Here is a 24,537-nt window from a genome sequence, read left to right on the forward strand (position 1 = left end):
GAGAGGCTGCAGTTCAGAAGGTGGCATGTGCTCCTCTTTCGGCTAGCACTATAACTAGATGAGTTGATGTAATAGCAGAGGACACTGAGGCACAATTGTCAGAGGTTAATGAGTCATGGTGGTATGCAATCCAAGCTGACAAATCTATGAATGTTGACAACAAAGCAACAATCTTGTTTTTGAGACATCTATTTTTCAGAGGATGTGCATGAGGATATGTTATGTGCAGTTTTGTTGCCAACCAACACCACAACCACAGAACTATTGAAGTCCTTTGAATGATTACATAAAAGGACACCTGAATTGGGCATTTGTGTTGGTATGTGCACAGATGGAGAGGCTGCCATGACTGAACGGCTTTCTCGTTTCACTATTCAGGTCAAAGAGCTCGCTTCTGAATGTGAGTCTATGCACTGTGTTATCCTTAGAGAAATGCTGGCTAGATGAAAAATGTCACCTGAATGTAACAACATTTTGCACGATGTGATTAAAATAGTCAACCACATTAAAGTATCTGCCCTTAACTCATGTCTGTTTGCCCAGCTCTGTGAGGAAACAGATGAAGAGCACACACATCTCCTCTTATACACAAAAGTGGGATAGCTTTCTAAAAGTAGGTCACTGGCCAGAGTTTTTGAGTTAAGAGAGCCGCTCCAGAGATTCCTTTTATAAAAACAGTCACCACTGACAGCACATTTCAGTGACACACAATGGGTTCTGACCCAAACTTGCTTACTTGTGTGATATATTGAAACTCAATCTGTCAACTTCATGAGAGAATGACAACTGTGTTCAAGTCAGCAGATAAAATGTCTGCATTCAAAGCCAAACTGTAAGTATGCGGATGATGAGTAAACTGGGATTTTTGACATGTTTCAAACATTAGCAGAGATTTTGAAAGAGACTGAGCCAGGGCCTTCTTTCTCCCAACTGGTGTGTGAACACCTATTTCAGCTTTCAAAACAGTATGAACATCACTTCCCAAACACAAAAGACTCCTAAACTGGAAAGGAAAGTATCTGAGACCCATTTGTGAATAAACCAAATGAATCAAGCTTATCCATGCTAGAAGAGGATGAATTTGCATGAAATCCCAATTGACAGTGGCCTCAATGTATGACAAAACCCACTGAAAAAATAAATAAATAAATAAAGGGAAAAAAAAAAAAGTATGTTTGAGACAGCTTCAAATGTCAAATACTTTCCGGATTCAAGTCAAAGTGAAATATCCTGAGGTTGCCACAAAAGCACTGAAAAGCCTGCTTCCATTTCAACATCCTGTCTTCATGAAGCAGGGTTTTTTGCAGTAACAGCAACTGAAATGAGATTGCCTAGTAGACTGGACATAAGCAACACATTTCAGACATCACTGTCTCCCATCACCTCAGATGCAGCCATCTAGTTGCAGGAAAACAAACTCGGGGCTCCCTCTCATTCTGCTTTACAGTAAGTTGTGTAATTCTTTCATTATATATCATGATGTAATAATAATAGGAATAGTGTGCACATAAATACAATATGGTAGATTCATCCTGAAACCCCCCTACTCTGGTCTGTGGAAAAATTGTCTTCCACGAAATTGGTTCTTGGTGCCTAAAAGGTTTGGGTCACTGGTATAGGTCAATCCTGGGAAGCTATAAACTATGAATACTCTGTCTACCCACCCACATCCAAACCTTTAGAAATATTGGACAAACTCGTCAAAAAGCACCTAAGACCATATAGAAACAGACACAGGTACTGAGCTCCTGTAGTTGTTAGATATGAAGTTCAGATAGTTGGATGTTTTCAACAGGGCACTGTCTTCTTTTTACAGATGCAAGAACAAATGCTTACTGAAGGATTTGAAAGGAAAGCCAGTGAATTACATATTCAGATACTTCAACTACAAAAGGAAATAGAAAGAATTAAAGATGATAAGTTCCTTGAAATTTTAAGGATTCTGTCAGGAATTAGCCTTACGTTGTTAGCGTTCTCACGGCCTAGAGTTTTTAACCGTATATAGATATGATGGATCTCAGGTGAGTTGTTAAATGAGCTGACAATCCCTGTTAAGTACATGAAAAAAAACTTGATGTAAGGGTGGCTAATCCTTGAAGTATATGTCACAGAGTTTCAATCAAGAAAAGTGTAAAAATAAGAGGTTATTACCAAAGAATCAGGGCCTGATATCCAAATATCTAAATAATTTTGATTGACTTGGTCGATTTAAAGGAATGGAAAATGAGTTAAAAGATAATGATTGATTCATAGCCAAGTTTTAAGCAAAGCATAAAAGAAGGGACACTCACCTATGATATAGACATGGAGAGAGTTTCTTTAGGCTCGATCTAACAAGCCCTCATAAATCAGCAAGGAAAGGGTAACGACCACATTTTTTAAATGGGTAAACATATAAGAAGATAATTAAAATGTTTAACTTTACTGATTATAAAAGATATGCAAAGTATAATTAGGGGATAACTGTGTCACCTCTCAGGGGCCAAGAAGTATAGTTTTGAGAGGACCCTGGCCTGGCAAAGGTTACAGGAAAGTGGCAGCCTGATATTTGCTAGGAAGAGTGCAGATGTACACCAAAATTTAAATGCAAATACTGTTGATCCAGCAAGTTCTCACTGAGGGATTTATCTTAAACATTTATGTACCCAAGCTGAATAGGGAATGTATGGTGGTACATTTATTGAAGGATTGTTGTAATTCCAAAAGACTGAAAACATCTTTAAAGTCCCCCGATCACATACTAGTGAGGTAAATCCTGAGACACAATTACACAGGAATACTCTATATCACTAAAGTGAAAAGGGAAACTCTATTTGTGGTAATGTGAGAAAATCTCCAAGATGTATCATAAGCAAAATAAATAAATAAATAAAGATGCAGAAAGTGTGTAAGTTGCATTACTGATTTAAAACATAATCAATATGTGAATATACTTGTCAGGGAATGTTTAACAGGAGGATTCTTACGTGCTGTTTCTCATAAATTCTCTGTTCCTTATCAGTTCCTATTCCAAGAACGAGTAGAGCTGCACGCAGCTCTCAGGACTGAGATCATGAGAAATGGTATCTGGTTGGATTCCTTTCAGTAACTCCCTTCAGTGACTCCTTTCAGTGTCAGCGACCTTGTATGTGTTAGACTATCCATATTGTGGCTATTGATAAAATTTCATCCTGTGTAATAGCTGAGTAATCATCTTACTGAAGATATATAAGCCTGCATTTCTGCTAATAAAATACCTTTGCTCCATCAGAGGTTGGGTCCCCATGTCTTTCTTTCTTTCTCTCTCTCTCTCCCTCCCTCCAGCTCTCTCTTTCACTTTCTTATCATCGACTCTGGGCCACCAGATTCCAGTCCACTAAAGGACCCCAACATATATTATCTTCTATCTCTGGAAATACAAAAGAAACTGGTATCCATGAGCAAAACAGGAATGGACCTGCATATTTGAGACAAAAAGTACATGACATATTCTCCTGTGGGTTTTATATTTTGTATGATTTATCACCTATTCAAACATAAATAGAATTATTAACATTAAATAAGAAATAATAATACATGGAATGGAAGAGTTCTTATGACAAGATGCTGTTAGAAAAATGCCACAGGAGGAAAAAAGCCGCCTCTAAGGACCGGTGGTAAAGGCCTTTATTAAGTGGTCGCTCTCGGGCAGAACTCCCGGAGGCGGGTGAGTGAGGAGACAAAGGGAGTCTGCGAGGTATGAGGGAGTGGGGAGGGGTTTTATAGCCAGGGCCGGCGTCCAAGCCAGGTCTTTTCATATAAGGAAGAAAGCGCGGGCTACAGTGGCGGTCAGTGTCCGAGGGCTCTGTGTTGGTACCTGATTGGACCAGGCTGCAGGGGGTCGGTCTCCGGAAGTTTAGCCAGCCTCCGGAATTTGCCTTGTGGCACTTTCCCGGAGCATGCCCCGACCTTTCAGATGCAAGTGTTGAATAGTGTGAGAAATAAAAAGTCAGCTCCACAGGAGGAATCCACTTATTGGAGCAGGAAATGGAAAGCACCAGATGTGTATCACACTGTTGTCATTAAGGCTTTGAACTTCTAGCCCCTAAGTTATTTTTAGGTATAAAGTCTGCTGGAATGTTACGACCTCCAAATTCCTGCTAGACTTTATGAAGACAGTGTATTCAAAGAAGAGGTTTTCTTCAATTTCAACACAATATTTAAGAATTCTTCTCAGCTGTCGAATGCTAGACCTTGTCCTTAGAATGAACTGGGTGTGGTGACCCTTCTCTGTGCCCCCATTGCACCACGTTTCACTCAAAGCACAGGATTTTTATATAATTTTGACATTGAAATGACCTGTTTACATTTTATCTCCTCTACCAGCTCATGATCCTGTCTACTAGATCACCTTCACTGTATACTTAGCTCCCACCACAAAGATCACCACTGAAGCTTCAGGTGTTCAAACAATACACATGAATAAATACATAAGCTTCCACCCATCAGGGTCCCAAATCGCCACTTCCTTACTACATTAATTGCTGCTTAGGGTTCTCAAAATAAAGGGCACAATTTTAGGAACTGGTACTGAAAGCATTCAGGCAGAAAGTACACACACCCATCTGAACCTGCCACTTTTCTCTGAGAGACTGCGCAGCCCATGTGCTCTGAGTTCCTCCGGTTTATCTCCCAGGAAACTTGCCGAGCAATGAAGCCACCACATTGGGCTCACAGAGTAATGATATTGTCTAAAATAGCAAAAGAGGAGCCAGTAATTGGCAAAATTCACATTGTCACCATAACTGTTAACAGTTCAAGGAACGTCTGTTGAAATAAAACTGTGCCTTTGATGTGAGGAGGATCCATTTCTCACTGAACATGACACCCACATGCTGACAAACTGCGGAGTCTATAGGATGACTCTGCTTTCTTAAGGGTTCAGGGTTAATGCTCAATTGCCACTTCTCTGACCAAAGTCTCTGGAATAAGTCCTTTAGCGGGTCCAGTCCGTAAAGACCCTTTGGTGTCATCAGAGGAATATCCTGAATACCAGAAGTCTGGATGGTCTGGTAAAGTGGTCAAGATTTCAGTGAGGAGTTCTGTTTCCCCATCAAATCTCCCCGACACACATGACAAGTAATGCAAACAAGAAACAGGCATACACATTTGTGCCATGAAGTGACCATGGCTTAGAGAAAGGAAGGGGTCAGGAGTGAGGGAAAGGACTGTTAGGAAAGAGTGAAAGGAACCTGCACTGCTCTGATGTTCAGTCCCAAGTGGTCGTCTGTTGGAATAAAGTTATACACATCTTAAGACAAGGCTCCAGGTGAAAGGCCTCTTCCAGACTTCATAATTAATAAATATTTGTTAAACGACTGATGGAATCAGAGATCTACCCAAGTACTTGTTGAACAATTCTGGAGGAAGACAGCATCACAATCATTTTTTCACACAGTACTTAGTACAGGAAGAGGGAGCTTCTCTGGACATTTCTACATCCATTCCCCCTTCTCCTTAGACTAGTGTACGGCGTGCTCATGTGGGTCTCTTGCCTGCTGACTGGGTATTACACAGTCCTCATGGAATGTATTTATTAAGGAAATTCTTTAGTGTTACAGATGGATTGTCAGAACTCATTAGAAATGCAAATAGAAAATCCAACTCTTTGAGACCCTATGGACTGTGGCCTGCCACACTCCTCTGTCCATGGAATTCTCCAGGCAAGAACACTGGACATGACTTAGTAACTGAATAACAACAACAACAACAGCAGTGATTTTATTCTGCTCCCAAGAAAACAAGGTCTGCAAAGACACATATATGCCCTTGGGACTTGTAGGCTAGTATTTTAACCAAAATATTCCTCCTTGCTCCCATTACATGATAACAATAATACCTCTTTGTGATGATCAAAGTCAATTGTCATGATAAACTACTCCTGTGCCTGCTGCTTTATTGGCAAAAGATGCCCAGAGAAAACAGGCAGTATCTATAGCTTCAGGTTTAAGATGCCTTTAGTGTGCCCCCTCAATGAAACACTCCCTCTCTAGAAACACAGGCCTAGATATTCAAGGTCAAGGAGCACAAATTTCCCCAAAGAGGTCACTGGGAGGGATACTTTGTGCCACTGGCCTCCAAACCCATGTATTATGCCTATTGGGTACCCAGCATCCTATAATGACTCTGGGCTTAAGTTACTGACCACATCCAGAACAATGGCATCCCATCCTCTCAAGAGTTATGGTCAAATTGGCATCTCAATTGCCTCTTGAGAGTGTTCCACAATTCTACTGGGCAAGCTAGTTCTGAACTGTGTGATTGTGGTAGAACCAGTGGAATTCATGTCACATGATCTTAAGCTCATTCTGTATTGTGTGAGTGGCCAAACACAACCCCAAGAGCTGAAAAACAGGCTCATCTTCAAAAGGACACTGAAGTCCTGCTGTGATCAGAGCCAGCATAACAAGGAGTAACAACAAAGCTATAGCTTTAAAAGAGATTCACACATTCTCCTCCAAATTCGTCTGCATTAGCGTCCCTTTGTTTGTTTATCATCATAAAGGCACATTTAAAGGGCACAAATTAGGGAATGGAATTCAGCTGGATATATTGAACAGTTGGGAACACTTTGAAAAAGAAAATGCTTGTGCCTAAATAGAGTTTGTCCTTGTCTGGTAATGGCTGCAGTTTCTATTCCCCTCTTTCAAAGTAAGCACCAAGACAAAACCGAATAGCAGTTTAATTGGTAGATGTCCACACCACTTCTCATGCAAGAATTAGATAGACTAGTTTAAGATATGTAGTTTAAGATTTTACAATTGTGATAATACATCTGTAATATGTAATACAATTCCATTGTACAATACAAATACAATTACATTGTAATACAATTATGATACGACTATTGGCTCCGATATTCTTAAAAAGTAGTGGAGATGAGTGAGAAGGTAACCATTCCTGGTGAAGAATATGTGGATCCTAAAAATTTAGAAGAATGGACAACACAGAATGAGACTAACGGTGGATGAATATACAGACACGTGGGGCCTTCAGTTTGTATTAGATCCTGCTTTCTGTTTCTGTATAGAGCTAATAGACACCTTCCCCTGAAACTCCGACCCAACTATATTAAAGTCTGTGGACTTTGATCATGTGAATTCTCTGACACTTCAAAAATGGTAAAAGGAAACTTAAGCCAGAAATAACTTTTTCCTTTAAAAATGAGATCTAAAGAGAGTTTAGCTTGAACACTATCAGTTATTCCTTTACCTTGTGTTGCAGATACACTGAGGCTGAACTTCCTCAGGTGATACACCTCCACCCCAGTTTGTAAGCAGAGTGACATATTTATTATAGCCAAGTAAGCAATCAGGGTCTATCACCTTACAATTTTATAGTCCTGAATCCCTATTCTTTGATCTTGTTTATGTCTGTGCTCTGCAATATCCAAGATGCTTTTAGTTTTGCCACGTTTTTGTAAATATTTTGCCTCAGTGCTTACTCTCTCCAATTCTAAAGCTCCCCGAGCCTAGGAACTTTATCCCCCAAAGAGCTATTACTTCTTTGTGCCCACATTTTCCATGTGAAGGACTGCACTCCTATTTCTGAACTGCAAGTGCTTCAGGTTTGAGCTGTTTATAATGCTCGTCCATCCACATCCTGTGGCCTGGCACTAAACTCTGAGGATGTGGAAATGAGGTTCTTCCTCTCAGATGTTTCACCGGACACAGTGTGCAATACTCAGTTCAGTTCAGTCACTCAGTCTGTCCGACTCTTTGCAACCCCATGGATTGCAGCACGCCAGTCTTCCCTGTCCATCACCAACTCCTGGAGCTTACTCAAACACATGTCCATTGAGTTGGTGATGCCATCCAACCGTCTCATCCTCTGTCGCCCCCTTCTCCTCCCGCCGTCGATCATTCCCAGCATCAGGGTCTTTTCAAGTGAGTCAGTTCTTTGCATCAGGTGGCCAAAGTATTGGAGTTTCAGCTTCAGCATCAGTCCTTCCAATGAACACCCAGGACTGATCTCCTTACTAGGTGACAAAGAAGCACAACTTCTAAAACAAGAGGCAAGACCACTTTTTCTGGAGTTAAATAAATAGAAACTATTAAAATCTTCAGTTAAATAATCTCATTGACTGCCTTCCATTTAGGAACACATTTTACTCATTCTTCCTTTCCTAATACTATAGTTTTGTGAATTAGAGTTATGGTATGTAACTTTTAAAGTATTTTTCCTGAAGCAATTACAAACCATGGAAACTGAAAGACTCCAAATTTATTTGTAAGTAATAATATATATCATGTTTATAATATATACCATGTTTCAGAGCCAAACATATCTAAATGGCATTACAATTTTCATTTTGAATCGTACATCTTTATACCCTCACTGACAACAACAAAAAGTTAACGAAAACAGAATAGAGGAGATCAAGAGAGGCCGAAAGAGACTGAGTGAGAGAGAAGAAGAGAGAAAAATTTCTTGGATACAGGTAACTGAGAAAAGATTAACTTTATCTGGTTTTAGGTCACATCCCCAATCTCCCTCTAAATCAATCTCAGTGACTCAGGCTTATGAGGCCACAGTAATTTTCCCAGCTTGGGTTCAAGTCTTGAAGATACTAATGTGTGGCCTCAGAATTCAAGAAAAATCTGTCCCTGATATTGTCACATAGACCTTTACAGTTATAACACACTCTGCAGCTCCAAATATCATATCATTCTATTTTACAAAATAAGGATATGGTAATCTAAGGATTCTTTTACTTTTCTAGTTGCCTTTGCAGCTAGAGAAGTCTGCATAGGGAATTTGTGCAACCGCCCTTGCTCTTGGGAAGGCTTGGGCATAGCATTTTGAGACTATACTCTGCATGTCCTTCCTTCCCCTCACTGCCATCTGAAATATAGGTGAGATAACAAAACTCTGATTCATAGGGTTAAAAACCTGTAACAGAAACTGGTAACTAAGGGAAATTCTTGAGCTCCTTTCACAGAACAGCAGATAAGAGAAGAGCTTGTTTGAAAACTCTTTCCTCTTGTAACACAACAAACCTGGCTGAAACCCGGTGAAACCAATATTGCTCATCAGAGTCTGCTCAGAAGAGACCTGCTTGTCCCATGACCTACTGTCATCACAGCCCGTGCAGCCTTACTGGGTTGCCTCTGTCAACTATAAGTGGGCACTTGCCAAGAGCACTGCCAAGAACTGAACAATAAGGGCATTTGCCATCTGCCTCTGAGGAGACTGAACCCTGTGCTGCTGCAGCTGTTGACCTTCAACAACCCCTGCGGAAGTTCAGGGTGGAATGGGGCACTCTGTGCTCCAGGTAACCTGATGGGACAGGTCTTCATATAGTTGGATATTTTTGGGGAGCAGATTTTATGATAACAATCCCTGCATTTCCTCTCATCTTAAGTGAAAGTCCCTCAGTCGTGTCTGACTCTTTGCGACCCCATGGACTATACAGCCCATGAAATTCTCCAGGCCACAATCCTGGAGTGGATAGCCTTTCTCTTCTTCAGGGGATCTTCCCAACCCAGGGATTGAACCCAGGTCTCATGCATTGCAGGTGGATTCTTTACCAGCTGAGCCACCAGGGAAGCCCAAGCATACTGGAGAGGGTAGACTATCCTTTCTCCAGCAGGTTTCCTGACCTAGGAATCGAATCAGGGTCTCCTGCATTGCAGGCAGATTCTTTACCAACTGAGCTATCAGGGAAGAGCCCCCCTCATATCTAGAAAATCCATTCATGGTGACATCAGATCCTCGTGACTAGAAGAAAAACACTTGTAAATTAAGCACTTGATTGCATTGAACTCCCCCTTCACCAAAACCTTACATATTGAACTTCCCCCACTACTTCTTCAGAGCAGTCTCTCAGAGCTATCTGAGGTGATGTCTTCTGGGCTACAGTCCTCATTTTTCCCTAAACAAGACTTAACTCACAACTCTCAAATTGTGCATCTTTTTTAGTTGATACCTCACAAATAAACTCTCTGCTGCAAACCTGGGGTCTCAGTATCTTGGCTTGCAGCTCCTCGGGCAAAAGAACCGGGTTCCCTAACAGCAGCAATCAAGCTTTTAACTTGCAGGTTTTTACAATGCTTTAAAGGATACAGAAAATAATGGAAAGGATGAATCAAGCCCTAACCTCCAAATCTGGATCCACACTAGTAAAAGAAAAGAGAAAAACTCTTAACAAAATAATAGTGAAGATCAAGAGGGAGGGGATATACATATAATTATGGCTGATTTGTGGTGGTGTACAGCAGAAATCAACACAACATTGTGAATCAATTATTCCCCAATTAAAAATTTAAAAAAATAGTGACTATGGGCTATAAAATTAAGGATTTTATACACACACATATTTCTTTTACTAATGAAAAAAATCACTGAGTTAAAAAGAAGAAACATTTTAGAAAGGAAAAAATGAAACATTTTTCAAGAGAAGAAAAATTAATAAACAAACCCCTCTCTCACAAAAACACCCCTGAGAGACAGACTGTTGAACTCTCATCTGTACATTACTTGGGCCACATTCAAGCCACTTGTGTAGGAGGGACAAAGTGCTTACCCAGCCAGGCATGGAGGAACAACCATCCCCTGTCTTTCCCGGAATTCATCCAGATTCCTGCCTCTGTTTAAAAAAAAAAAAAATCCATGTTCTTTCAATTTTGATTTCATTTCTCATAATCGCCACCAATACTGATGGCCTTTAATAACTTGGTGGCTTTTCAGTTTCTGAATGTAAGAGTCAGGTTTCCAGAGGAGCCCGACGCAGGAGAAGCCCTGGGGGCAAGCCAGGGCAGCTAACTTGACCCCTGGCTGTAGCTTCAGGTAAGTTTACTCTTAAATTTGACCTTCCGAGCACACTTCCATTAGATAACAACAATAAATCCCCCTGCTCAGACCCCACACTGCAGGCAAGTCCGACCCAGGCTCCTATCAAATTACCGCTTATTCTCTGGGTCCTGGGACATGTGACATTTAGGGTGCACCCTGTAAGAGCTAGGATTCTTATTTCCCCAAGCCCGCTGGGACTGCCGAAAGCCAGCCTCACTGGCCTTCAAAGCAAAGTTCTTGAGGATTGTCTTCCTGGTGCTAGATCCATGGCTGTGGTGGAGGGGCGGGTGATGATACAGACCTAGGAATTCTCACTTCTTGGAAAACATTTCGGGTTATAATTATCCTCAAAGTTCTGAATAGCCCACACGGGGGTATGGAATTTGACTGTATTGAGACTCCACCACTCCTACTCATCTCACTGTGGTTCCTCCTTTATATCACCATTCATAGGAGATCTCTTCTGATAGGTTCCATGTTTTTCACCAATGGTTGTTTTGCAAACAATTGTTTCTTTGGGGGTGAACTCAGGATCTTTCCACTCCACTATATTGCCTAGACAATGAGTTTAGTCCTCAGAATAATGAATTAGATACTGCTGTCATGCCATAATAAAATTGAGAACTATGGTGTACAGAGATATTCCTAATTTGATTAAGACAACACAGCCAGCAAGTGGTTTGCTGGTGGGGTAGGAGTTCTTGGCAGCCATTCAGAACTCAGAATACAGCTTAGGAAAGCTTCCAGGAAGATGAGGTAGAAAGGACAAGCTGAAGTGTGCATAAATGATGCTTTATTAAAGAAACAGTAGATGAATATTAGTCAAGAGAAAAAGAATATGCAGATATGACAGTTGTGAACAACAGATGATGGGGGTTTGTAGACCTGCACAGAATTCTAGGGTCTGTAACCATTTGGGGAGCCTACAAAGGATGGAGAAATTACAGAATCCAGTCTGTAGGTTTAGTGAATGACAATTTCCATAGCAAGACACTATATCTTTGCTGCCTGATGAGTCTCTGCTCCTTGTTTCCTCAGGCCACTGAGGTCCTCCAGAACTTCCTGCAGTCACAGGGAGGAGTAGAGGAAGCCATCCTGCAGGCAGACCCCCTCACTGATGGGGACAAGGCCATGGCAGGTCCAGGGGAGGACTGAGCTCTCAGAGGGGAAGGTGGCTTTTGTGCTGCGAGTTGGCAGGTGTGGGAACAAACACTTCCTGACACCAGAGCTTCCTCTTCTTCCGTGGAACCTCTCTGCTACATGGGGAAGTAAACGGGGGAGTTTGGGTTGTGTGTACATCCACTCAGTGCTTCTATATCATGAGCTGAACCATGTTGTCTGATGTGGTAGCAGGAACAGTCAGACTCCTTCCCACAATATTAAAGCTACTTTATCTCTGAGCAAAGGAGGTAACAGCTCAGCATAACTGTTCCCTTTTTAAAACTCTTGTAAAAGAGCTGAGTGTGCCAAAAAGGATGCAGCTAAGAGAGAACAGGAGCTGCTAAGAGAGAAACAGAATGAAGAGGAACAAAAACTAGAGGCACAAGAGAGAAGCTTCAAAGAAAACTTGGCCCAACTGCAAGAGAAGATGGATAGGGAAAGAGAAAACCTTCAGAGAGAGCAGGAAATGATGCTGGAGCACAAGCTGAAGGTAAGTCTAGATGGGCCTGGATGGGGCCTGATGGGGAAATGCTAACTCCTCAGGAATGAAGGGACAGGAATTTTACCTTAAGTCTGATCCCAGAGGGAAATACAAAACCATAGGATTCACTGTAGCATCAAAGAGATGTGAATTGTGCTGAAAGTTCACCTCTCTAAGACTTGGCACCTTCTGTAGTGTTAGTGTTTGAATGGGACTAATAACATGGCCCAGGCTCCTGGGCTGCTGTTTGTGGTAACTACAGCATTACATTTGTTCCCATGTGGATAGGACCTTAGTCTTAGAGTCTTTAGAATTTGGGAGACAACCATCAGAGACCTGGAATAGCTCTATCTTCTCTTGAAGGTATCAGCTTGTGCTGGTATGAAATACAGGGTACTAAACTGTAAAACTTACTACATTTGTTTCCACGTCTGCCTGATTCATTTTATACACCTAGAGTAAACGCATTCTTTGTCTGGAGTTTGATGGCCAGAGTTCTAAAGCTAGTCAGGAGTACCATTTTGGTGACTTGTGTATGGTCGTTCTACCTCAGTGAAACTGACAAATATTTAGAATTCACTCACATCTTCTCCCAAAGTGTATTCTTAGGGCTGGAACCCCTTCTTGGGGTAGTTTTCAGGCATGACCTAGGCCCAAGTCCTCTGTGCCCAGAAAGATGGTCTTGAGGGAACATGGGAAGCTCCGAGCCCTGGATGTTCTCTCTTTCCTGGTACAAATGTTTGCAAATATTAGACTAATATCAAAAAGCATAAGGTATTAGAGAAATAGACACACATGCATATCACCTGTAGCTGTTTGATACAGAATGCTAATTTGGGGCATTTTTAAAAGGGGAATCTCTTTTTTTACAGATGCAAAAAGAAATACTTACAGAAGGATTTAAAAGGGAAGCTGAGGAGCTAACTAAAGAAGTTAGTTAGCTAACTAAAAGAAACAACTGAAAATAAGTCCTTCATTTCAAATGTCCTTGATATGGCTAGCATGACATTAATTGCAATATTCCCTGGGGCTTATAAAGCATTTTGTGTGGAACTAAAACTTCTCAGTGATTGTATGAAAGGGTCTGAGAAACCCTGCTAAGTATAATTTGTAATGTTTTTTATGTTTTAGTAGTGTAACACTACAGTTCATTTTAAAAATATGTTTATCATTATAGTTTTGTTCAGGAGGAGCTTAGAAATGATAACTGACTACCAAAAAATTACTGAAGTTATTACCAAAGTGAGTACCAGGGCCTGATATTCAAAAAAGAAAAAAAAAAAAAAAAAACAATTTTGATTGAATTAGTTAATTTTAAGAAATGGAAAACAACTTGGAAGATAATGATTAATTCTAGAAAAGTGTTAAGAAAAGCAAGAAACAAATGAGAAGAGGAAGAACATTTGCAGTCTATAATACAGTCATGGAGATCAATTCTTTAAGTTATAATGAGCCCTTATACATCAGTGAGGAAAAAGCAACAAAGACATTTTTAAATGGGCAGAAATATACAAGAGAAAATGTGTTTAACTTTACTGATTATAAATGATGTACTTACCGTGTACAATTAGGAGGGACTTATGTCACCTCCCAGATGGTCAAGAAAGAAGTTTGGACAGGACACTGGCTGGCAAGGGTACCAGGAAATGGGGGTCTCTGATAAATGCTAGGGAGAGTGAAAATTGGTGCAAATATGTACCAAAGATTTAAATGCAAATACAGCTGATACAGAAGTCCACGTTTAGCAATTCATCTTGCAGATTTATTTACCCAAGGTGAAAATGACACATGTAGCAGTATATTTGCCACAGGATTGTTTTAATTCCAGAAGAGGAAATGACTTTAAAGTCCCTCTGTCACACAATAGTGAGATCAATCCTGAGACACGCTTATACAGGAATACTCTACAGTCATTGAAGTGAAAAGGGAAACTCTGTGCTAACATGAGAAAATCTCAAGATGCAGAAAATGTGTATACTTGTATTACTGATTGGAAAAATAATGAATATGTGCATATATTATCATCTATCTTTGGAAAATACAGAAGAAATTGGTATGCATGAGCACAATAGGAATGGACCTGCATATTTGATGTAAGACATGAGAGGATAACTAACTTTGCATGACACATTCCTCTGTGACTTTTATACTTTGTAGAAACTCTTACTTATTGAAACATAAATACAGTTATTAAAATTAAACACAGAAGCTTAACACACAGATTGGAAAAGAGACTTCTCTTCAAGAATAGGGGAAATAGCTTCTTAAGGAAGCAGGACTAGTAAGAAAGTGTCAAGTAGGGTCCTTTGGTCTCCTCAGGCTCAGATTTTTTTCTGCTAATTGTGTGAGCATTGAGTGTAAGACAGGCAAGAACATTTAAGCAACCAATCTGCAGTCTGGGGAAGCCCTGCTCTAGGAAGCAAACAGCTGGTCCATGGTTACCAGTTATGGCAGGTCCTCTGGCCTTGAAGTTCTATCAAGGGCTGGGTCTTCTCTGGGATGTGGTTAATAAGAGCAGCAGAAGGGAGCCTCGGAACAGCACAGCTGCCAGGAGCCACGGCCCCTCCCTGCTTATGTCCTGTTCATGCAAGAGGATTGGGACTGCTCAGTTTTCCTAACACACCGCATGTCTTAAGCAACACTGGTTTCATCATTACTATTGACTCTTAAGCCCCTTAACAAACTCTTTTTCTTAATTCAGAAAAGACTTCCTGTACAAAAATCACCTTATCTAAAATGTTATAGTCTAGATTTGGTCAATTCACATTCTATTAACCACCCTACGGGTATTAATTGAAGTCAGCATCTAAACATACACAGCACACTACTATCTGAAATATGTTAATATTAATTACCACATGGAGGAAATACCTTTTTCAGTTACAATCTGCCATTGACTTGAATATTTGTCTCTTACTTGCTCACTAGAATCAAACACCATTATCATACCTGAAGCTTCATTACTTGCACCTAGCTTCTGTCCAAACCAAAAGGACAAATAAAATCCCTCATTGAAGCCTCCTTTTTATATAAGCACTTTTATTAAGATAATTCATCCGTGTACATTGGACACGCTGTATGACAGACATTGTGGAATGTCATTAATACTTACCTAGCAAATGTATGACAATGCTTTCCAATACTCACCACCTAGCAGAAAATTTTCTTTTGAAATAAATGATTTCTCTTTTTCAAAGGAAAGTACTTTCCAGTTGTGTACGTATTCTTCTATGATTCTACTATGATTATGAAGGAATTCAAAATCATTGAAAATAATTAACTATTGACAAAAAAAGTATGAAAATAATAAACTACAATTCTAACAATGAGCTAGAAATGCTGGTTATAATGGAATAAATAATTTTCAAGATTCTCAGGTATTTATTATTGATATATAAATGTTTTCATAAAAGAACAGCTTTGTACCTATTCTAAATTGAGTTATTCACAATCAACATGCCAAAATTTCTCTACAGAGAGTAACCTTGGTCATCTGAAAAGAGGTGTGAAATGTAGGGAAAAATTCCGTTCCTTCATATTAGTGGTGAATTAAAACTGTTAAAGAAATTCCTCTTCATAACAATTTAAAAAGAGGATATTTTTATATCATTGAATAAGCAGGCCTAGCACATGCATGGGGTTCCCTCATGACTCAAACAGTAAAGAACCTGCCTGCAATGACAGAGACCTGGGTTCAATCCCTGGGTTGGGAAGATTCCCCTGGAGAAGGGCATGGCAACCCACTCCAGTATTCTTGCCTGGAGAATCCCAAGGACTGAGGAGCCTGGCGGGCCACACTCCATAGGGTTGCAAGGAGTCGGACACAACTAAGCGAATAACACTAGAACATGCATATAGGTAGACTGTAATCAGATGGTAAAGAACCTGCCTGCAATACAGGAGACCTGGATTCAATCTCTGGGTCAGGATGGTCCTCTGGAGAAATGAATGTATACCTATTTCAGTATTTTTCCCTGGAGAATTCCATGGACAGAGGAGCCTGGTGGGCTACAATCCCATGGGGTCAAAAAGAGTCAGACATGACTGACTAATACACACACACACACACGACTAGAAAGGGTAAAATGGTTTCACTTATATATCAAAGCAAATAAGTCCTTTCCATTGCATTTTTTAGCCAGTACAGAGCATGTTTCCTTAAGACCAATGGGATCTTGTTTTCCCATAAAATGATGAAAACTGCACAATTTGCTATTACATGCTGAACTTTCTGAGCCTTGCTCCATAGTGTTCAACTCATGCTAAATTGAAAACTGAGTAATCCATTGTTAGGTTAATGGCCCTCATCAGAAAGAATACTTTTACATCTCAGCTCCCTGAGGAGAAATGATTACAGGCAGAATTGAACATAGGTGAAGCCACCGAGATGTCAGGGAGCCTGAAAATAAAACTACCACTGTTGTTGTCCAGTCACTCAGTCATGTCCAACTCTTTGCAACTCCATGAACTGCAGCTTGCCAGGCTTCCCTGTCCTTCACTATCACCCAAAATTTGCTCAAACTCATGTCCATTGAGTCCGTGATGCCATCCAACCATCTCATCCTCTGTCGCCCCATTCACTTCCTTCCTTCAGTATTTCCCAGGGTCTTTTCCAGAGTGAGTTGACTCTTTGCATCATGTGGCCAAAATATTGCAGCTTCAGTTTCAGCATCAGTCCTTCCAATGAATGTTCAGGATTGATTTCCTTTAGGATTGACTGGTTTGATCTCCATGCTGTCCAAGGGACTCTCAATGGTCTTCTCCAGCACAATTTGAAAGCATCAATTCTTAGGTGCTCAGCCTTCTTTAGGGTCCAACTCTCACATCTGTATTTGACTACTGGAAAAACCATAGCTTTGACTATATGTCTTTTTTTTTTTTTTTGCAAAGTGATGTCTCTGCTTTATAAAATGCTGCCTAGGTTGGTCATCTTTCCTTCCAAGGAACAAACATCTTTTAATTCCATGGCTGCAGTCACTGTCTACACTAATTTTGGAGCCCAAGAAAATAAGCCTGTCAGTATTTCCATGTTTTCTCCATCTATTTGCCATAAAGAGATGGGACCAGATGCCATGATCTTCGTTTTTTGAATGTTGAGTTTTAAGCCAGCTTTTTCACTCTCCTCTTTCACCTTCATCAAGAGGTTCTTTAGTTCTTCCTTGCTTTCTGCCATTAGAGTGGTGTCATTCACATATCAGAGATTATTGATATTTCACCCAGCAGTCTTGATTCCAGCTTGTGATTCATCCAACTCAGCATTTCATATGATGTACTCGGCATGTGTGTTAAATAAGCAGGGTGACAATATGCAGCCTTGATGTACTCCCTTCCCAATTTTGAACCAGTCCATTATTCCATGTCCGGTTCTAACTGTTGCTTCTTTACCTGCATACAGGTTTCTCAGGAGGCAGATAAGGTGGTCTAGTATTCCCATTTCTTTAAGAATTTTCCAAAGTTTGTTGTGATTGACACACTCAAAGACTTTAGTGTAGTCAGTGAAGCAAAAGTAGATGTTCTTTTTCGGAATTTCCCTTGCTTTTTCTATGATCCAACAGATGTTGACAATTTGATCTCTGGTTCCTCTGCCTTTTCTAAATCTGTACATCTGGAAGTTCTCAGTTCATGTACTGTTGAATCCTAGCTTGAAGGATCCTGAGCATTACCCCATATTCTACTTCTTGTTATTTACCCAAAGAATAGGAAAAGTAATTCAAAAGGATATAAAAGTGTAGTCACTCAGTCGTGTGATCACTCTTTGTGATCCTATGGACTGTAGCCTGTCAGGCTCCTCCATCCATGGGATTTTCCAGGCAAGAATACTGGAGTGGGTTGCCATTTCCTTCTCCAGGGGATCTTCTGGACCCAGGGGTAGACTCAGACCTCCCACATTATGGGCAGACTCTTTACCATCTGAGCCACCAGGAAATACCTCAAAAGGTTACAGGTATCCCTATATTCTTTGCAGTTTTATTTGCATTCAAGATATGGAAAGAACCTAAGTGCATATCAGTGAATAAGTAGACAAAAAGATGTTTTTATATATAAAGACAATAAATACTAGTCAGCCATAAAATAGAATGAAATTCTGACATTTGCAACACTGATGGACCTTGACACTATTATGCTGAATGAAAAAGATCAAGTGGAGAAAGACAAATACTATATTATTTCACTCGTATGAAGAGGGAAGGAAACAAAAACAAATAAGCAAACAAAGTAAAACAAAATGAACTCATAGATAACAGTGAACAATTGGCAATTACCAGAGAAAAGGGTGCCAGGGCGTAGATAAAATTGGTGAAGAGAATCAACTGTATAGTGACGGATAACAAGTGTATTTGTGGTAGTGATCATTTATTTCTATATACAGATGTCAAATTATAGTGATGTACACATGAAACATAAATAGTTTTAAAAATAGAGAAAGTACATTTGCCCAATTATCTCGAAAGAAACACTCTAAAAGAGAGATGGGAAAATGAACTTTCTTCAGGTGATAAATTTAAAGAATTCACCATCATTTACCTTTATATTATATGCAATTTACAAAAAGTTTCAATTGTCCCTGGTATCAACGTTTTGGTTTGTTTCCCACATAAACAGTACATTTTTTGACCAAAATAAGAAGGTGGATTCCTGACATTAGACCTATTTCAAAGCAATCCTGCCCTACTTTCATTTTCAATTTCACTTCTATTAACCATAAACTATATTTCACATTTTGTTCTAAAATTGACACCAGCACTTTACATTTATGAAGAAGGGTGGAGATAAACTTTAGAACTTATCACTTACAAAATATTAATCAAACAAAGCAAGAAAGGAAACAAGGGAGGAAACAAGCAGAATTCATGCATTGTTGCCCAAATTTTCTCAGATTAGACTTAAATACAGCCTTAAACTCTATGGACACACTGACATGTCATTTGAGAACCTGACACCAATTTCTTGAAAGCTTAGTTAAGAAATAACTTTTGAGAACAGCCAAGACACAATTTTAGAAAGACCCTGAGCTTTCTTCCACTTATGAGCACACGAAACCAAAACTACTTGCAGAGAAACAATCAGTGAAAAAGATGGGAAAATACCAGAATAGATCTTCTATAATTAAAGACATAAGGAGGGAATGACAAGGAGATTGGTAGGAGGAGCACAATCACAATATCATCAGATCCCATACACCCTGGGTGAGGGAACCCTCAAACTGGAGAATAATTATCTTGTAGAGGTTCTCCTGCAGGAGTGAGGGTTCTGAGCCCCACTTCAGACTCTTGAACACAGGGCTCCAGTACCAGGTAGATGAGCCCAGAGCATCTAACTTTGAAGGCCAAAAGGGCATAGTTTCAGGAATCCCACAGAATGTTGGGAAATAGAGACTCAGTCTAAAAGGGCACACATAAAATTTCACTCACATGAGGACCCAGAGAAAAAGCAACAATTTGATAGGAGCCTGGTCCAGCCCTACTGGCTAATTTTGGAGTCTCCTGGAGAGGTGAAGTGGTGATTGTAGATCACCCTGGAGACACAGATTCTGGGTGGCAGCCATATTGAGGAACTTTGAACCACATGAACACTCTCAGCAGCTGCCATATTGACTCTTTAGCGCCAAGATCTGTCCCTACCCAAAAGGATGAAGACAATTTAAGAGACCCTATACCATTAAGCTGACACATATTTTCATTGTAGTATAGGGGTCCCAGAAGGAGAAGAGAGAGAGGAAGGGGGATGAGAATATAACTGAAGACATCATAGCTGAAAACCTCCCTAACCTGGAAAAGGAAACAGACCCTGGAGTCTAGGAAGTAGAGAGTGTTTCACATAACATGAATCCAGAGCAACACACCAAGATACATTATAATTATAAAGACAACCAGAAACTATAAAACTAGAGGAGAACATAGGCAAAACACTCTCTGACATAAATGAAAGCAAGATCCTCTATGACCCACCTCCCAGAGTAATGGAAATAAAAGCAAAAATAAACAAATAGGACCTAATTAAACTTAAAAGCTTTTGCACAACGAAGGAAGCTATAAGAAGGTGAAAAGACAGCCTTCAGAATGGGAGAAAATAATAGCAAATGAAGCAACTAACAAAGAATTAATCTCAAAAATATACAAGCAGCCCATGCAGCTCAATTCTAGAAAAATAAATGACCCAATAAAAAAAATGGGCCAAAGAACTAACAGACATTTCTCCAAAGAAGACATACAGATGGCTAACAAACACATGAAAAGATGCTCCACATCACTCATTATCAGAGAAATGCAAATCAAAACTACAATAAGATACCATCTCATGTCAGTCAGAATGGCTGCTATCCAAAAGTCTACAAGCAATAAATGCTGGAGAGGGTGAGAATAAAAAGGAACCCTCTTACACTACTGGTGGGAATGCAAACCAGTATAGCCACTATGGAGAACAGTGTGGAGATTCCTTAAAAAACTGGAAATAGAACTGCCATACGACCCAGAGAAAACCATAATTCAAAAAGATACATGCACCCCAATTTTCATTGCAGCACTATTTACTATAGCCAGGACATGGAAGCAACCTAAATGTCCCTCAACAGAGGAACAGATACAGAAGATGTGGTACATATATACAACAGAATATTACTCAACCATAAAAAGAGCAAAATAATAGTTTGCAGCAACATGGATGGATCTGGAGATTGTCATTACTAAGTGAAGTCAGACACAGGAAGACAAATATCATATGATATCTATTAAATGTGGAATCTACAAAAAGGGTACAAATGAACTTATCTACAAAACAGAAGTAGAGTCACAGATGTAGAAAAGAAACTTATGGTTACCGAGGGATAAGGAGGGGAGGGGTAAATTGGGAGGTTGTGGTTGACATATACATACTGCTATATATAAAATAGACAACTACTAAGGACCTACTGTATAGCACAGGAAACTCTACTCAGTACTCTGTAATGGCCTATACGGGATAGGAATCTTTAAAAAAAAAAAAGTGGATATATGTATATGTATAAATGATTCATTTTCTGTACACCTTAAATTAACATCACATTGTAAATCAAGTATACTTCAATAAAAATTTAAAATAAAATAAAAGATGGGCAAAACTTAAAAAAAAATAAAGACTAAGAGACGATACTAAAAGAAACAAGGAAAAAAAAGAAAGGAAAATAAGCAAATAATATGCTAAATAACTTCCATAAGCTATCAACTGATTTTTCAGCAGAAATATATAGACATCACATATTTAAAGTGATAAAAGGGAAAAACCAAAACTAAGCCTGCTCTGTGAAATAGAGCAATCATTAAGACTTGATGGAGAATTCAAAAGTGTTACAGATAAGCAAAAGCTGAAGGAGTTCAATACCACCAAACAACCATGACAACAAATGATAAAAGAACTTCTAGGCAAAAATGGCCATAAGTCAAACAAGAAAACTATGAAGTGAAAGGCTCAACAGCAAAGGCACAAAATCAGCTACACACAAATCTAGTATGGAGATTACAAGACAAAAGCAGTAAAATGGTCTCTAAACAATAAGCAATTAAAGGATACACAAAATAATGAGATGCAAAATAGGCTATCAAAAATTATAATCTTGAAGGAAGGAGAATAAAATGCAGGGTTTTGAAAATGAGAGATCAACAACTTAAAATAATTACATATACATATAGCCTTTCATTGGAGAAGGCAATGGCAACCCGTTCCAATACTCTTGCCTAGAAAATCCCATGGACAGAGGAGCCTGGTAGGTTGCAGTCCATGGGGTCGCTAAGAGTTGGACATGACTGAGCGACTTCATTTTCACTTTTCACTTTCATGCACTGGAGAAGAAAATGGCAACCCATTCCAGTGTTCTTGCTTGGAGAATCCCAGAGACGGGGGAGCCTGGTGGGCTGCCGTCTATGGGGTCGCACAGAGTTGGACACGACTGAAGTGACTTAGCAGCAGCAGCAGCAAGAATACACAGAAGAACTGTACAAAAAAGATCTTCAGGAACCAGATAATCACGATGGTGTGATCACTCACCTAGACCTAGATGTCCAGGAATGCAAAATCAAGTGGCTTAGGAAGCATCACTATGAACAAAGCTAGTGGAGGTGATGGAATTCCAGTTGAGCTATTTCAAATCCTAAAAGATGATATTGTGAAAGTGCTGCACTCCATATGTCAGCAAATTTGGAAAACTGAGCAGTGGCCACAGGAGCAACAGACTGGTTCCAAATAAGAAAAGGAGTATGTCAAGGCTGTATATTGCTACCCTGCTTATTTAACTTATATGCAGAGTACATCATGAGAAACACTGGGCTGGAAGAAGCACAAGCTGGAATCAAGATTGCCGGGAGAAATATCAATAACCTCAGATATGCAGATGACACCACCCTTATGGCAGAAAGTGAAGAGGAACTAAACAGCCTCTTGATGAAAGTGAAAGAGAAGAGTGAAAAAGTTGGCTTAAAGCTCAACATTCAGAAAACTAAGATCATGGTATCTGGTCCCATCACTTCATGGAAAATAGATGGGGAGACAGTGGAAACAGTGTCAGACTTTATTTTTTGGGGCTCCAAAATCACTGCAGATGGTGATTGCAGCCATAAAATTAAAAGATGCTTACTCCTTGAAAGAAAAGCTATGACCAACCTAGATGGCATATTAAAAAGCAGAGACATTATTTTGCCAACAAAGGTCCGTCCAGTCAAGGCTATGGTTTTTCCAGTGGTCATGTATGGATGTGAGAGTTGACCTGTGAAGAAAGCTGAGCACCAAAGAATTGATGCTTTTGAGCTGTGGTGTTGGAGAAGACTCTTGACAGTCCCTTGGACTGCAAGGAGATCCAACCAGTCCATCCTAAAGGAGATCAGTCCTGGGTATTCATTGGAAGGACTGATGTTGAAGCTGAAACTCCAATACTTTGGCCACCTGATGTGAAGGGCTGACTCATTGGAAAAGACCCTGATGCTGGGAGGGATTGGGGGCAGGAGGAGAAGGGGACGACAGAGGATGAGATGGCTGTGTGGCATCACTGACTCGTTGAACATGAGTTTGAGTATACTCCAGGAGTTGGTGATGGACAGGAGGCCTGGAGTGCTATGATTCATGGGGTCGCAAAGAGTCAACACCACTGAGCGACTGAACTGTACTGAACTGAACTGAACCCCAGTCACTGGACTAAAGATTTACTGAGCACAGTTCCGCCTATTAGAACATGAGCCAATTTTCCTCCTCAGTCAGTCTCTCCCATCAGGAAGCTTCCATAAGCCTCTTATTCTTCTCCATCAGAGGACAGACAGAATGAAAACCACAGTCACAGAAAACTAACCAATCTGATCACATGGACTACAGCCTTGGCTAACCAATGCCTATGAGCCATGCCTTGTAGGGTGACCCAAGACAGACAGGTCATGGTGCAGACTTCTGAAAAAAAGTGGTGCCCTGGAGAAGGGAATGGCAAACCACTTCAGTATTCTTGCCTTGAGAACCTTATGAACAGTATGAAAAGGCAAAAAGATAGGACACTGAAGGATGAACTCCCCAGCTCGGTAGGTGCCCAATATGGTAATGGAGATCAGTGGAGAAATAACTCCAGAAAGAATGAAGGGACAGAGTCAAAGCAGAAACAACACCCAGTTGTGGATGTGACTGTTGATGGCTGTAAAGTCCGATGCTGTAAAGAGCAATATTGTATAGGAACCTGGAACGATAGGACCATCAATCAAGTTAAATTGGAAGTGGTCCAACAGGAGATGGCAAGATTGAACATCAACGTTTTAGGAATCAGTGAACTAAAATGGACTGGATTGGGTAAATAACTAAGATGACCATTATATCTACTAGTGTGGGCAAGAATCCCTTAGAAGAAATGGAGTAGCCCTCATAGTCATGGAAGGAGTCTGAAATGCAGTACTTGGATGCAATCTCAAAAACGACAGAGTGATCTCTGTTCGTTTCCAAGGCAAATCATTCAATATCACGGTAATCCAAGTCTATACCCTGACCGGTAATGCTGAAGAAGCTGAAGTTGAATGGTTCTATGAAGACCTACAAGACCTTTTAAAATTAACACCCCACTAACAATGAGAAAACAGAAAGAG

The 24,537-nt window shown here is 40.1% G+C and overlaps 1 protein-coding gene and 1 pseudogene across 2 annotated transcripts in view; both read left to right on the forward strand.

The window, feature by feature from the left end:
- LOC122676924 (guanylate-binding protein 4-like) overlaps positions 1 to 5,582 on the forward strand; it is a 31,248-nt gene extending 25,666 nt beyond the window's left edge. Inside the window, exons 11-12 of one of the 2 annotated variants that reach the window (XR_006335666.1) lie at positions 1,817 to 2,568; positions 5,572 to 5,582. Coding sequence is in view for 1 of the 2 variants with exons in the window: in XM_043876516.1 (XP_043732451.1) it covers positions 1,817 to 2,005 (189 nt within the window). In the remaining variant the exon portion in view is untranslated. Of the gene's footprint in view, positions 1 to 1,816; positions 2,887 to 5,571 lie in introns of those variants that run through there. The other variant, XM_043876516.1, reaches the window with a different exon arrangement.
- Positions 2,011 to 24,537, forward strand: part of LOC122676768 — a 40,384-nt pseudogene continuing 17,857 nt past the window's right edge.

This window comes from Cervus elaphus, chromosome 20 (genome assembly GCF_910594005.1).
Source record: "Cervus elaphus chromosome 20, mCerEla1.1, whole genome shotgun sequence".
Classification (NCBI taxonomy): Eukaryota; Metazoa; Chordata; class Mammalia; order Artiodactyla; family Cervidae; genus Cervus; species Cervus elaphus.